Raw genomic sequence first — 16,095 nt, 5'->3', positions numbered from 1 at the left:
GGGTCCAGGCAGAGGAGAGGGGCGTGGTCTCAAGGATGGGATGAGAGAAGAGGGGAGGGGGAGGGCTGGATGACGGAGCGATAGACAGGAGGAAATAGAAGAACGGCGTATAATAATTACAGAGTCATGGCTTGAGCGATGGAATAGACCTCAAGATCAAGAACAACGCGTACTTTATATATTTCTGGAAATGAGGTAATTTGTTTCGTATTTAATTGTCTGCTGGATTTTGTGCGTTTGGTTTTATTGCCGGATTTATCTGATGAATCTGTTGTTGTTTTTTATAAGGAATTTAAGATATATCATGAACAGATACGTTATAATTGAGAAATTTTAGTCTCCAGTATTCACAGAGTACCGTTGATGTTAATGGAGGAGGTGTCATTACATCTTATTAGACATAATTTTAATACTCTATACATATTTAATAAATTACCGACCGAAAAATAAATAATAGACAACGCCGTCTTATATTACGTGCAGTTCAAATGTTGTATTGTATTGATTTCAGTCATGAGTTTATTTACTTCGCGCGCTAGGCCTAGATTTACATCCTCTGTATCCAAGGACATTGGGCGCGAGCAGTGCGTTGCCCACGGTGTTCATGAAGAGCAAAAACAGAGTTGCTCATTGCTACGATTTTCTGCTCTACATGCATCACGCAGAGAAAAGGCACAGATTTTGAATAGTAGAATAAAGAGATTTCCGGATATGTTAAGGGTCAGGCTATAATCATTTTGTTCTCTCTCTAAAGGGCATGATAATATATTTTTGAGTATTCCCTTTGTAATGTAAAAATTCTGCAAATGAATACAAATTTGTTCTTACTTGAGGTCATTATGGTTTGGGGTGAATGCAACAAAAGACTGAAAAGATGCCAAGCTTTTAATGTAATTAGTAGGCATTTTTCTTTACTTTAAAAAAATAATGTTATTTTAATAATATTGATATAATATGCCTAAATGAATACTGTTTTATATTTAGAATTATTATTAACATAAAATAAAATGATATTAAATTAAATTGAATTTATGCATTTAGCAGACGCTTTTATCCAAAGTGACTTACAGTGCATTCAGGCTATCAATTTGTTACCTATCATATATATATATATATATATATATATATATATATATATTTAATACATATAATACACACAAGTATTCTTATTGAAATTATTATTAAAATCGTCATTATTATTAAAATTTAAATTTTTTAGACAATCAATTGAATATTAGTGCTTAGCATTCAAGCAGTTTCTATAAAGCTGATGTGTATGGTATGTGTTTCAGTGATAGAATAGTGTATACATTTTTATGCTTGGAAATAATATTATGTTCAATATAAGTCCAGAAGCAACAGAGAAGTGCTACTTTTTTTGTATTTACTGGGTGATGCTAAATTGTGAACAATTATTTTGTCCCATAGCTCAAGAAAGGTGGTACATTTTTGTGTTTCTAAACAACATCTGTTTTTGTTGATATTTCAGATATTAACTAGATCCAAGATGTGACCCCATATGTTTTCAAACTCCTTATAAAAACAAAAGAATAACAATCAGGACATAAAAACAATCCCACCATGCACCCCTCCTCTCGTCCCTCTGTGGCCCCACGTTCCCACAGGTTTGTCAGTAGGCGTACGGAGGTAAAACCAAGCCAAGGGGCTAAGAGGGAGGACAAAAACACGAACACAGCATCTTCATCCCCTCGTCGTGGCACTCGGGGACCACCTGAGTCTTCCAGGTTGAAAGGCCCCAGTCAAGGTGCACGAGTGGTTAAATCCAAACTGGTGCGGCCACAGAAGAATGGTGCTCATGCAATACCAGCAATCTCAAAACCAAAAAGTGGACACACTGTTTCAAACATAGTCCCAGCTGTGGATCCAAACTGTAATGAGCCCAGCCTACCTTGTCTGTGTTGTGATGGCCATTCACCTCAGGATAGCAACAGCCTTTTTAATCACAACCATAACAACAATAACACTGTAAACATCAGGCAACAAATGAAGCCGCCAATACCACCACCCCCACAGAAGGAATTGCCAGTTCCAAAAAAAGACATCAAAGAAGATGATAGTAAGCCAGAAGTAAAGCAACCCCATGTCAACCCAGTGGAGGAGAGAGAGGAGGACAATTGCAATGTGGATGAAAAAGAGGGTGGTCAGCTCAAAAATGATGACTGTAGTGTAAATCTGAATGCTAATGTTGACGAGAATGGCAACGGCAATTGTGATGGTAAAGATGGTGAAGATGATGAAGATGAAGACGACGAAGATGATGATACTCTTGTCCCTTCTTGCTGCAATTGTCCAGATTCCATGCTGAACTTCTCCCTTACATCTTTTACCTCATCTTCATCCACATCCATCAGCAGCTGCTCAGATCTGGAGTGTGACTGTCCTGATACATTTTCATTGTCATCCCAGGACCAAGAGGCCACTGAATGCTATCCATCGTCTTGTTCCCTGGACACCAACTGCCCTGCCTTTCAGTCCAGTGTCTTACCATTGGATCTCAACACTTCTGCAAGATCGCCTTGCTCTCCTGATGAAGGCTATCCCTCAGCTCCTTGCTCTCCATGCTCTGACTACATAGAGAGCAAGGGATCAGAAGAAAAAAAATGTATTAAAGTGGATCTCCTCCATTTTTTAGACACCATAGAAGAGTTGGGAAAAGTGGATCTGTTCTACCGCATTGTTAGGCTGGCACACTGGGAACTGGATGGTGAGCTGATTGTCAGAGATAGGTTGGATCACCAGCAAAAGCTTCAGAGGGTTAACAAAGAGGTGAAATTGGCTTATCTTGTGAAACTTCAGGACGAAGGTTTAGACTTTGGCGATGAGGATATCACTAGAGTTTCGGATGAAATGGGCAACATTGACATCCCATGGAAGTTGTATAAAAGCAACAAATCAAGTGAATCCCAGGAATTTTCTGATGCAGGGGTAGATATGACAGCCCCTTCTGATCTTGATGAAACCCCTGCCTCGGATTCACTTGCTCCATCGCCATTGGAGCCTCCTCCTCTGCCCCCAAAACCTCCAACGAGGCATGTGAGTGCCCACCCAGAATCACACTCTTACGAGAACATCAACAGAGATGTTTTCTCTGTCTCATCCACTAATAACACTACTAATTTCTCTACAAGTGTCCCTGTTCCTACCATTCCTGCATTGTCATCATCACCCCCAGCTTTAAAACCTCCTGCCCTTCCTCCTCCTCCATCACAGCCTGTGCCCTACTTCACCCTAAATACAGACAGACCTGCTCTCACCTCCCCCACACCACCTATTCCTCCTCCAAGAAGACGTCATAAAGCCCGTCTAGAAGCTCAGAGACTTGCTGAGCTTGAAAGAGAAAATACTCCTCTGTCCCTTCCACCCCCAATATCCAGACCTCCTCCATTGCCACCTCCACCTGCGATGTCCTCGCCTCCAACTGTTCCATCTCCACCATCACTCCCGCAGCCTCCATCTTTTCACGCTCTGGATGTGGAAATCCGAAAGTTGCTTGCGCTGGCAGGCCTCACCCAAGCTGAATTGCTTAAACTTAGTCCTGAGTTGGGTGTTTGTGTAGATATTATCCTGGAGAATGAGCAACAGCCAATTTCTGATTTCTCTCAGATTGAAGAAATCAGTGTAAACAGAATACAGAAGGAAGAAGGAGTAGATAAGGGGTTGCAATCCAGATTGAAAGAAGGATCCAGATTTGGGAAAGACAGGTCTACAGGTGCAAATGAATTACATACTCTCAGTGAAAAGGAAATTTGTAAAGATGAACAGAAGGAAGCAAACAGGACAACATCTTTCACAGAAATGGCAAGACGTCGTAAGAGAAATGGTGGACACTGTAATCATAGCTGCAGCTGTGGTTTTGGATCCAATGTAAGCCTATCTCCCAACTCATATTACAGCACTGATCTTAGCAATACAAACATCCCAAATATCAGCTTTGGAAGCTTTGGTTGTACTTCAATGATTTCAGATACCCCTCCTCCACCACCTCCACGACCATTGCCCCCTTGTCCACCAATTTCCTCCAATCCTCCAGAACTTCCTCCTCTCAAGTCTTGCACTCTGCCTGCCAATGCATCTCGCCCAGATAGGTTTGATTGGCTGATAGCCTTCACCCCAGATACAGAGTCGCCACCCCTTAAGATGCGAAAATCGTTGAACGATGGCATGTTGCAAAAAGGCCAAGCTTCAACTTCAGGCTCAAAAGTCACAACCTTTAAAGAATTACGCAACAGAAGCAAACAGAGCTCCCTGCCAGCTCCTGTTCAACAAGAACCTGATCCAACTGTTATCACCCCAGACCCTGATTTCCTGTACAACCTCAAATGGAGAAGAGAGAAGATTGATGGGGATGGCTGGGAATATACTTCCCAAGCACAAGCCTCATTTCTTCAGCCGCCACCCACTCCTGCCTCATTGTCTCTCTTTAGGGAAATGTGCCGCCTGAATATACAAGAAGATTGCCCAGCAGAACCCAAAGTGTCCCAGCAAATTGGCTGTTCAGTAAGTGAAGGCAGCCTTAGGACTATTTGTGATGACAGAGATAAAGCTGTTCACACCAAGAAGATGGATGATGAAGACAAAGTGGAAGTTAGGGGAATGGCAGATGGAGCTTGGACTTTGGAAACTGGAACATCAGGTAAAGTTGCATTTCATTAATATAGTTCATGCTTTGTCTTGGAGAGTTCATCCACACAATAAAACTCAGTTTAGCAAATTCAGTGGAATATTAAGGATAAAGTAAAAGAACAGTAGTCTGATGAAATGGAAAGTGGTGAGCCAAGATGGGAGTCACGCAGGCAGATGGGTAGATGAATCAGCAGAGCAAGACTGGAGGGAATTTCAGAATGCAGCAGGGTTAATGCTGTGTTGTTTCTCATGATGTCACGAAGCCATTAATTATTCATCCTCCTCAGCAGGCTAATTCCTTTTTTCTCTCATCCTCTCTTCCTTCGCCTTTCGCCCTGGCTGGCACACATTATGTATCATACTTTCCTTTGTCAACCTTCCTATTTTTTAGTCAGTAGTTTTCTATTTTAGGTGAGCCAAATTCAAACCAACTGACATTTCAAAACTTGAAATGATAATACTCACATATAATGTTCATACAAAAGCCATAATGCACACTACACACTTCTCTTCCTCTCTCCTCAACCTTGCTTTGTCATTTTTCTGACATGCCTTGTTTCTCCTATTATTAAATTGATACTCTTGTGCTTGTTATTCTCTCATTACATTATTTTTAATTTGCCATTTCTCTTTTGCTCTGCTCCTTTCTGTACTGTTTATCTGCCAAATGGAAAAGGCTAATTTGCTTGGATCAGGTTACTTCACTTTTGACTTCAGATATAAATGGTCTCTAATGTGCCTGTAAACTGAGTAGCAAATACAATTGATGGAGCCCTCATTTTTGTTTACAAGGTTAGCACATCATACAACTCTGCTAACCCGTGCTTTGGCAATATAAGCCCTATTCATCTTATTCATGGATATTAGTATTAATGAATTAAGCTTTGGTGTTTAGCTCTTGAACTTGTGTACTTTTGCTTTATTTTGTGCTATGAAATTGCTTTTTATTGAATCTTTACACCCTTCATGACTCATATTTCTGGCTGTGTCAGTCAGCTCAAGAACATGACCACATACTTTTAAGTTTAGAAAAGGTGTGACTCAGACCTTTACACCAATCACAATACAGCAACAGGGAAACAGTAAGTGCTGAGTCAAAACTGACTTCATCTGAGAGAGGGAAATATCTGGCAAGTTAAGGTAAAATAGAATGTTTTTATGTGTGTAAATCATAATTCTGTAGTGATATGTACTGTGTGATGAAAATGTACACTTTTTGACTGACTGGGAATTCAGTTCACTACAAAAAATGACTTATCTTACTCTTATCTTACTTAGTATTTTTGTCTGGTGTCTTTTCAATATATTTTACAATTCTTAAATCAAGATACTTTTACTAGATAAGCCAAATGACTTAAGATATTTAGTCTTGTTTTCAAGGGGATAAAAACTAAATTAAGTGCATTTTGCTTAAAACAAGAAAAATTATCTGCCATTATCTGCACTGGCAGATAATTTTACTTGTTTTAAAGGGTTAGTTCACCCAAAAATCTAAATTATGTCATTAATAACTCACCCTCATGTCGTTCCAAACCCGTAAGACCTCTGTTTATCTTTGGAACACAGTTTAAGATATTTTAGATTTAGTCCGAGAGCTCTCAGTCCCTCCATTGAAACTGTGTGTACGGTCTACTGTCCATGTCCAGAAAGCTAAGAAAAACATCATCAAAGTAGTCCATGTGACATCTGAGGGTCAGTTAGAATTTGTTGAAGCATTGAAAATAAAGTTTGGTCCAAAAATAGCAAAAACTACAACTTTATTCAGCATTGTCTTCTCTTCCGGGTCTGTTGTGAGCGCGTTCACTGCAGTTTAGTGATATCCGGTTCGCGAACGAATCATTCGGTGTAACCGGATCTTCTTGAACCAGTTCACCAAATCGAACTGAATCGTTTTAAATGGTTCGCGTCTCCAATATGCATTAATCCACAAATGACTTAAGCTGTTAACTTTTTTAATGTGGCTGACACTCCGAGTTAAAACAAACCAATATCCCGGAGTAATTCATGTACTCAAACAGTACACTGACTGAACTGGCGTGAAGAGAGAACTGAAGATGAACACTGAGCCGAGCCAGATAACGAACAAAAGATTGACTCGTTCACATGGACTACTTTGATGATGTTTTTCTTACCTTTCTGGACATGGACAGTATACCGTACACACAGTTTCAATGGAGGGACTGAGAGCTCTCGGACTAAATCTAAAATATCTTAAACTGTGTTCCGAAGATAAACGGAGGTCTTACGGGTTTGGAACGACATGAGGGTGAGTCATTAATGACATAATTTAGATTTTTGGGTGAACTAACCCTTTAAGCAAAATGCACTTAATTTAGTTTTTGTCCCCTTGAAAACAAGACTAAATATCTTAAGTCATTTGGCTTATCTAGTAAAAGTATCTTGATTTAAGAATTGTAAGATATTTTGACTAGAAACAGACAAAACTGCTAACTACTTTTCAGACAAAACTGCTAAGTCAGTTAAGCCATTTTTTGCAGTGTTGGATGGTTAAATTTTATAACAAATTATCAGCATAATCAATTGAAATTCAACATGCTATCTACTGATAAGAATCATAAGGTATTTTAGATCTGAAAAAGCTTATTTTCCAGACAGTTAGGCCTTGTAGCTTGTATTTCATGGAAAAGTTGCCATTGCAGATGAAATGTGATCCTAGTGCAGCTCCTTGGGAGATCCTAGACAGAGACCGCTTTCCTGCACACGGTCAAATGTTTAGGGATCAGATAAAGTGCTATTAGGCTTTGCATACCATATGCTGAAAATGTAAGTTTTTGTATGTGTGTTTGGCTGCTATAGTAAAAAAAAAAAAAAAAAACAAAGCAAAGAAATTATATACATGTGTCTTATTTACTTATTTAATATAAAATAGTTAGGCGTTCTCTTTTTTCTAAACTATTTTATAATGTTCTGACCTGTGACACACTTTGAGCGGCATAAAATGTACAGTCCAGATAAAAAAATGTATTATTAATCTCTAAATTTTCGCATCTTTAGACAATGAGTTATACTGTACATATTTCCTCCCCATGCACTATGGCATGTTGTGCTGTGTTCTAATGTTTGTATGATTATTGTAACACAGAAAACACTCTTTACATACAGCATATTGAATGTTTGAAGGAGTTCTCTTTCATCTGTTTCATCATAAGTGCATTCTTTCTTCTTCTAAATGACACTAACTTTTTTCCATTCTCTCTTTTTCTCCCTCTTTCTTCACTGTTTGCTGTTTTACCATTCTTCCCATCCTTTCTATTCTGAAACTCCTCCATTGTTATACTCTCATAATTCTTCACCCATAATAACTGTAAAAGTGTCCTCACCTCCCCTGTCCCTCTCCTTGACCTCACCTTATTACCTGCACTCTGCTCCCCTGTCCCAGTTTTACCACATTGACACAAACAGGGATCATGCCGTGACCCATTGTGAAGGTTCTGTAAACATCTCAAACCCGTTATGCATAGATTCCACTTTTGACTGCAGCAAAGATGACTATACTGACTCCCTGTTCTGTGCTGGCCCAGAAAACAATAAGTTATTGTTCTGTAAACAAGAAAATGATCTCAATGGTAACATGGATTCTCTGTACCACCGCTGTAATCTTGCTGACAGCTTCCTAGACTCCTTATACATCTGTGGCCATGATCTTGACAGCACAAAAAACAGCTTCTGTCCACATAACAGTGGAGTCAATTCAATCAGAAATGATGAATTACTTTACAGTGATGCCAGATACACAAGAAGCAGCCTAAAGCTGTTCACTGACCCTGAACCACCAACTGACATTAACACTCTCACTGAGGGCGACATAACGCCGTACAAAAACATTGACATGCAGACGTACATAGCTATGCGAAACCTTAAAAATCGGAGCTATGCGAACAAAAACAGTTATAAAGATGTCGACTCGCTGTTTGATTTGAACTCAGACAACATTGAAGACTCAAAACCACCAATCATCCCGTTTTTTGACCACAACAGCAATGAAAACACAGCACAGAACAAACAGCAGCTTGTACCTTTCCCTGCTTACTACCTTTATCACCCTAAAAACTGCCCCTTGCATAAAGGTGCCCCCCCACGGCTTTCCCCTGTAGGAGCGATCTCGCCTCCTCACAGGTCCGGGCCTCCAGTTCCAGGCACAGATGTTGCCCGTCTCTATTCACCCCTGTTCCCCCGCAGTCACACCCTTCCTGCTCTTGCCGCCCCCCTTTACTACCCTTACCTGTACACACCCCCTGTTCAAGCCCCTCTGCGGGAGCCATCGGTCCCCATACTTCCCTCTCAGCTGAGTCCACCACCGCTCACTTTGAGTAAGAGATCAGTGCATTCTCAGTTCTCTCACTTTCCTTCACTTCTTTCCACTTTCTTTGATTGTAAAACACCATGTCTGTTTGTCGCTGTGTCTCCATTCATATCCTGTGGATATTGTAGCACTGTCTGTGTCTGTGACTGTGAAATATGTGGTTGTCTGTTGCATGATGGCATCAGAACCTAACAAATGATAATATGTGGCTTATTTATTTATTTTTTTACTGGTCAACTGTTTGTTAATTTTTTGTTTGCTTGAAATATTTGATTATAAATGATGTAAGTTAATTATTTTATATCATATTTGCTCTCATTTAATTTTTTTACATTTCTTTGTGTTTACGACTGTACAATATTTAATTACATTTAAAAAAAAATTTAATTAATTATTTGATATGCTTTATTTTATTTAATTTCTTACCCCTGACAATTACCGTATATTTTTGTTGATTTTAAAGGCATTGGTGTTTATTTTTTACGTTGCTCAGCATGTTTTGCTTTCGCATGTGACAAGCCCAAATATGTCAAATCAAGTCCAAATATGACTGAAATGAATAAATAGCTTTCAGAATTTATTCATTATTTGTATCAGATCTATACACGTTCCTCGCGAGCTGCTGTCATATACTGCACTGGATTGGCTCAAGATCAGCTGTAATACATTTTCTTCTGTTAATCGAGTTTATAACCGCACCCTGCTGTCTTTGCCTCCTAATAGCTGTTCGCAGCTTCTCATTTGACGGCTCTGAGCAGAAGAATGCGGCCTGGATAAGAGAAGATGTGAGGCCCTCACTAAGTGTTGAAGGGCTGTCTTCTGCCTGCCTGCAAGAAAAGAAAAGTAATACAGTATAGTAGATCTCAGAAACCTTAGGTCTGTATTTGTCTTTATTTTGCATTTGTAAATAATTATTGACATTTTATACGTTTTGTCTCACAGTTCTTGTCAATTCTGTAAGTGTGGCAGTGGAAGCCATTTTGGCTCAGTTCAGTTCGTCCAGGACTGTTGTACAGAAGGTCAGTTTTGCACAAACGTTTGTTCTCAAACTTGGCATCTGAAACTCCACGTTAGTTTAATATAAACATTCCCACAAAAAAGGAAAATTGAACATTAAGAGAATAGTAAACCGTACCTGTTTTTTCCCCTCTCTCCATGCCACTTCCATGCACTTGGCTTATCTCTTCCTTTTTCTTTCTCCAGTTTTACTCAGTAGATGAGGTACTTCAAAGTTCATAAACATGAGCTTTGCAAATAACTTATTTTCACACTAACCTCATGCACCTTTCACCTTTCTCTTATTTTCATAATCCCTCTCTCTCTAACTCTATTATTTATTTTAAACACTTCATATATCCTTTTTTCTCCATTGCTTTGCACATTTTTTATTTGTTCTCTCTGTCTCTCACCCCCTCTTATCTGCCTATCTTCCATTGCACTTTCTTGACCTCTGTTGACAGACTCTTTCTGGAGACAGCAGTGTAAATCCCTGTCTGGGCCGTCTGGTACTGCAGTGCCTTTGCCCAGCCCTGCGTAACCTGTTCTGTGATGGACTCAAGCCCCACCAGAGTGACCTCATTGCAGGCAGAAGGCCAAATTCACCCTGGGGATTGGTTCAGGCCTCCACCAAACCAGGTATAAGACATCTGGACATGGCATGCTAGACAATTACCCTTATTTTTTTTTTCTCTCCGTCTTCCAATCTCACACTTGTTTCGTTCTTTTATTTTCTGGCACCATGAATCCCTGCAGCATTGACTCACCCATCTCTGTCATACTTCCAGTCTTTAAATATTCCTTGGTTTTCTCCCTCAGTATTCTTTTTTTTTGTTGCTCATATTCATTGTCTTATGTTTTCTGTAGCTTCAGCAGGATTTCAATACTTTGTTCACCATTGTACACATTCCATGGTTTCTGTTGCATTTCCTTGCATTTCATAATCAATGGTTTGCTTGTGATAACTTGCTTGTAAAAATCATCATTTATTGTGGTTCTTTAGGCCCGAGCTCACAGGCTTTGCACAACCTTCAGACTAAAGTAGCAGGGCTTCCCCAGCTCAAGCAGAGCAGACACAAGTTCAACGCATTCCTGTTTGGCCTTCTAAAGTAAGCCACAACTTTCCTTGGCCCATCTAAAAAGTGATTTTATTGACAAGATATTGATTGTCTCCCTCTTCTTTTTATTCTCCATTGATTTATTCTTTTCTTCTGTCTGTGTCTGTCATAAAGCGTCAAGCTCCTGGATTACTGGCTTTCACATCTGCAGTCCTGCAGTGGTAAGTGTTCATATTTACTGTTGTTCTCCAGTTATCCTGGCTTGATGATCCATCTCAAGCTGGTTTTTGGAACAATGGCAGCTAGTGGACCATTTTGGACTGCCAACAACCAATTACTGACTTATATAACCAGCTTTAGGTGATCAAGCAAGATTCAACCAGCTTTAAACCGCTAATGACAAGGTTAGATCAGCTACCATGTTTCAAAACATAATTATCAGCCCATGCTGGATTTTACAACATACTGAACAATATCAAGCTCAGCTTTCCTAAGTATGCTGTCAATCTTGTTAAACAAACTGAGTGTACAAACAAAATCATTTTTTTATATTTTATATACAATACATGTAAAAGGCAAACGCAACTTTTACTCACTACAATGTAATTATATACATTTATTTGATAACCCATAATGAATATAATTTATTAAGCATCATAATAGTAGATCTGTTTTAACCCCAGTGATGCTTTTATAATTAAATTATATATGAATATACATTTTTATCAGAATTTTTATCTTTGTATTTTCTTTTTCCTCACTCCCACAGATGTGTTGGAGACATATTACCGCCCCACTTCCTTCATGCGTCTCTCACTAACTTCCTGCAAGCCTCTTTTTGAGGAGCTTCTCCTCCTTCTGCAGCCTCTCTCTCTTCTGACCTTTAACCTCGACCTGCTGTTTCAGCATCACCACCTTGACCCCTCCTCCCCAACTCTCACCCCAGCCAGTCACATATCTGAGATATATAGCCCACCAAATGAAGACTTCAGCTTCCACTTGTCACCCAAGGGTCTTTTCCAAGGAAGTAGCCATCATCTTGGAAGCGTGTTAGAGAAAGACCATGGCAGTTTGGGTTTAGATCTCCAATCAGGTCTCACGAGTCACATTCTTGATCTGTCAGCCTATCGGAATCCAATTTCGCTGTCATCAGGCAACACCAAGGAGGAAGCCAGTCTGCCATTATCATGGTTTAAAGCGAGTGAGATCTCCATACCTCTGAATGCCGGAAGCCTTTCCCAGCAGGCAGGCCAGGCTCTTCAGCAAGGCTGGGGTGCAGTAGTGCGTTTTGGGGAGCGTTTAGGGCAGAACTTTGGTTTGGCCACAAGCACAGAGGATGATAAAAGTCCAAACTCACCAGGAGACTTCAAACCTGGCTTCTCACTGAATCCAAAAAGTCCAGAAGAAAACAGGCAGCAACCAAGAGACAATCTTTCCCTGAAAGATAGTGGAGCTGCTGTTCCCTGGGGTCTGGGACGGCTCTTTGGAGCTTCTAAGAGCCCCAACAATCCACCAGCAAGCAGGTTTGATGTTTTTTTTTTTTTTAAATGTCAGTTTAGTGTATTATTTAGTATGTTTTGTCAGGTTTATTTATGTGATGTATCTTTTTATCTTCTTTCATACTATAGGCGCCCATCTCAGTGGCTGTCCCCAGGCGCATCCGTCCTTACTCGCATAGTGAATCTTGGCCAGGGTTCTCCGCCTGAGGAGAGAGAGCCCCAGAGAAGCAAAGATAAGGAGGAAAATGAGAAGGAAGAGATAAATGAAATCAGAGATCAGCCAAAGCCCCTGAGGTAATGTTTCTGTTAGATTATTCATATTCCTAACAGATTTACATTTATGCTTTTTATAAGATAAGTTTAGACCTTTTATGGTAAAAAATAAAGTGCTTTTGAAGGGCTTCTGGTTATTTAGATCAATGACACAATGTTCCTTTTTGTCTATTAGTTTATTCAGAAATACAAAAATAAATAAATAAAAATGAAAATCATAGATTCATCGATGACAGTTAAATATGTTGACCCATAAAGCAATCTCTGTAAAGTCTCTGAAGCTTTTGCTATCAGCAATATGCTGAGTCTTGTGTTCTGATTCATCAGGATGGTCCGAGCTCTGTGTGACCACAGAGGCACTGGAACAGAGCTGAGCTTCAGGAAGGGGGAGGAGCTTGTCCTGTTAGGAGGCGTGGCCCATGACTGGATTCGATGTCGTCAAGGTCACAAGGAAGGCCTTGTTCCCATTGGTTATGCTTCACTTATCATGTGATTTATCTTTAATTTTTGCCTGTATGTTTGTGTGAAAGAATATCAGGGGATAATGTATAAGGAAAAAGACCATATATACAGTAGATGTAGTTATTAGTAGCCGTGTTACATGTTTATCTGTTTATCTCTGACCCTCGTTGCCTGGTTTGTGACGTCTGGAATATTTTCTGTGATATATAGGAAACTGTATAAATCATAAATATATATTTAGATTTTACAAAGATAGATAGACAGATAAACAATAGAAATGGGTAATGAATAACAATCAAGTAAAAAAAAAAACATCATAGTGTATTTATTATTAGGTGTTGCCATAACAATCAGCTCACACAGAATCTTACTTAAAAAGCTCATTGCAAAGTTGCGTATATTCATAAAACAGCATTTCATTATAGTTTTAAGTCTAATAAACTACCAATATGCATATGCAACCTATTTTCATCTGAAACTGTGTGTAAAACCCCTTAAATTTCTTACCATATCATCAGACCATGGCAAGCACCTCTTCATTATTGCAAAGGCATGAGTTTTGGTTATTTTTGGGCTGCGTTAACAGATAAATGACAGATTTACTCAAGTTAACTCTTAAAGTTATTATACAATTAATGTTTTATTTTTATTGAACTGTTTATTATAAGAAATTACTGGCTAATCAGTGTAAAAACTAACTGCTTGACTTTGTTGTCCTAATTTGTACACCAACAATTAATAGACGGACTTACGGGGCCCTATCATACACCCGGCACAATGCGGCGCAAGCTGTGGCACAAATGTTTTTGTTAGTTTCAGCCCAATGCAGTTTTCATTTTATCATCCTGCGCCGCGTTGTTTAAATAGCAAATGCAATTGCATTCATTTGTGCGCCTATGGACGTGCTGGTCTAACTGAAAGTAGACTGTGCAATAGACCAACTCAAACCTGGTCTAAAGCAAGGCAATATTTTTTCTTTGTTATTTATAGAGTGCATTATTAATATGCGCCTATAGGCGGGTGCACAGCGTGCTTACACTTTGCTTATTACACACACACAGGGATGCGCAGCAACATACAAATTTTTTTTTAACTGAAAAATTACATTCTGCCATGAAAATAGCAAACCCACCATGGCGCAAGTGCAACTGGCTTTTAAAGGGAAAGGGAGATGAGACTCTGATTGGTTTATTGCACCTTATGGCCAGAAAACCCATTACCCATTAAGGGTAAACCCATCACTCATTAAGAGAATTATGGACAACCCGTTTAGACCATCCGCCCGGGTGCGCCGACCATTGTTAAACTAGCAAAAGTGGATTCGGTCACGCCCTGAGTGCACCTGCGCTGTGTGCTTTAGACCATGCGCTTAGAGCATTAAAACAGGGCCTTTGGAATTGCCTGAAGATGCCCTTATATACACCCTTTTATTATCTCACTTACCTAGAAAAAACATATTCTGTTTGAAAACCGACATTATTATTCTCTTATCGTTTTTATTTTAACTCTCAATAATAACAGTCAGTATTCGAGTGGTAGTGTGTAGATGATTCTTTTCTATTTCATACAGTGTGATGGCTACTGTGGTAAGATCTGTATCACCGTGAGCTTGATAGTGACTATGCATTTTCTGTCCTGTACTGTTTATGAGGCTTGTTGCTGGAGAAACCATATAAGATTGATAGCATTCATGATTTTCTTTTCAGTGGATATTCTGCATCTGTATAATCCTTTGAATCAGTTTACAAACTAAACCTGCATGAGTGTGTATGAATGTGTGTAGCAAATGTCAGGTATTCATCAATACAACTTATATGTGTGCACAAATACTTTCACTCAGACTACTAATGCTAAAGGAATAGGCCAGGATTTTAGTGGCTGTAGTGGAAAAGGTTATTTTAAATAGTGCTTGGTTATTGTTGTTCTATAAATGGCCCTCTGTTTCCCACATGTATGAATTTTTGTCACACCTTTTGACTGCTAATCATAAATATACTAGACAATTGAGAGAATAACCCGGTCACATTAGTGTGCCAGTCCGCAAGGAGCATCACACCACATAATGATGTGCCTTCTGGATTATTCCAACCAATAGCAAAAGAACAGTGGGCTACAGTAGCAGTAACCAATTCACATTGCTGTAAATATAAGTAAAATTAATGTATGGGATTTATGTATGTATGAGTTTGTCAAGGGACAAGTTGATACAGTTTTTAAGATATAGTTTAGGAGACAACAAAGTCTGAGATTTAGCTCCTTGAGAAGTTAGAATTGTAATTGGCTTGAGCTTTAATGTCCTTGTTTTGAAAACAAAGAAAATATAATAAAACCATATGGTTTGAGAAGTAAGCAAGCAGCAGGGGTTCGGTTAAAAAAAAAAAATCATATTTAGTGTAATAGTTACCTCACAGGCCAAACTGCAATGATGCATGATTATTTTTTTATAATTATTATCATTATTTATTTTTATTTTTAGTTCTTGTAGTAGTCCTTTTCATTATAACTGTGCATTTATAATTGTGACATTTGAATTTCATTAATATGTTTTGCAGAAAGAAACGGCTATGTTGCATTATAAATATAGAGTGCTTATTGTTTGTGGTTAATATACCATACTATCGATCTGCTTTTTATCTGTTCCTCTTGTCTATCTCTCTATTGATCTCCTATGTGTGGTAATGAGTTGCGTAGCTCTGTGTGATAATGCCCATCACTGGTAGCACACTTAAAACATATTATGTACTGTACCAACTCTTGAGTTCTGTAATTCCCTGTGAATCAGCTCTATGCATGTTGGTGTTTGTAAATATACCCAATAAAATATTAAAAGAAACATTGG

The 16,095-nt window shown here is 39.0% G+C and overlaps 1 protein-coding gene across 3 annotated transcripts; it reads left to right on the top strand.

The window, feature by feature from the left end:
- Positions 1–46: 46 nt before the first annotated feature.
- On the top strand, positions 47–13,955 carry rusc1 (RUN and SH3 domain containing 1). Of its 3 annotated transcripts, XM_059567583.1 has the most exons (12): positions 47–195; positions 1,490–4,654; positions 7,977–8,975; positions 9,692–9,811; positions 9,911–9,987; positions 10,172–10,189; positions 10,429–10,603; positions 10,968–11,073; positions 11,197–11,243; positions 11,792–12,545; positions 12,651–12,815; positions 13,122–13,955. In XM_059567583.1, the coding sequence occupies exons 2-12, from the start codon at positions 1,582–1,584 to the stop codon at positions 13,285–13,287; spliced, it is 5,700 nt and encodes a 1,899-aa protein (XP_059423566.1). In that variant the 5' UTR covers positions 47–195; positions 1,490–1,581; the 3' UTR covers positions 13,288–13,955. The 3 variants fall into 3 exon arrangements, with proteins under 3 accessions (XP_059423566.1, XP_059423568.1, XP_059423567.1); XM_059567585.1 differs by lacking the exon at positions 7,977–8,975; XM_059567584.1 differs by lacking the exon at positions 10,172–10,189.
- The last annotated feature ends 2,140 nt before the right edge of the window (positions 13,956–16,095 follow it).

The sequence above is a fragment of the Carassius carassius genome, chromosome 15 (genome assembly GCF_963082965.1).
Source record: "Carassius carassius chromosome 15, fCarCar2.1, whole genome shotgun sequence".
Taxonomy (NCBI): domain Eukaryota; kingdom Metazoa; phylum Chordata; class Actinopteri; order Cypriniformes; family Cyprinidae; genus Carassius; species Carassius carassius.
The sequence above is the reverse complement of the archived record's forward strand: the minus strand, read 5'-3'. Positions and strand labels throughout refer to the sequence as shown.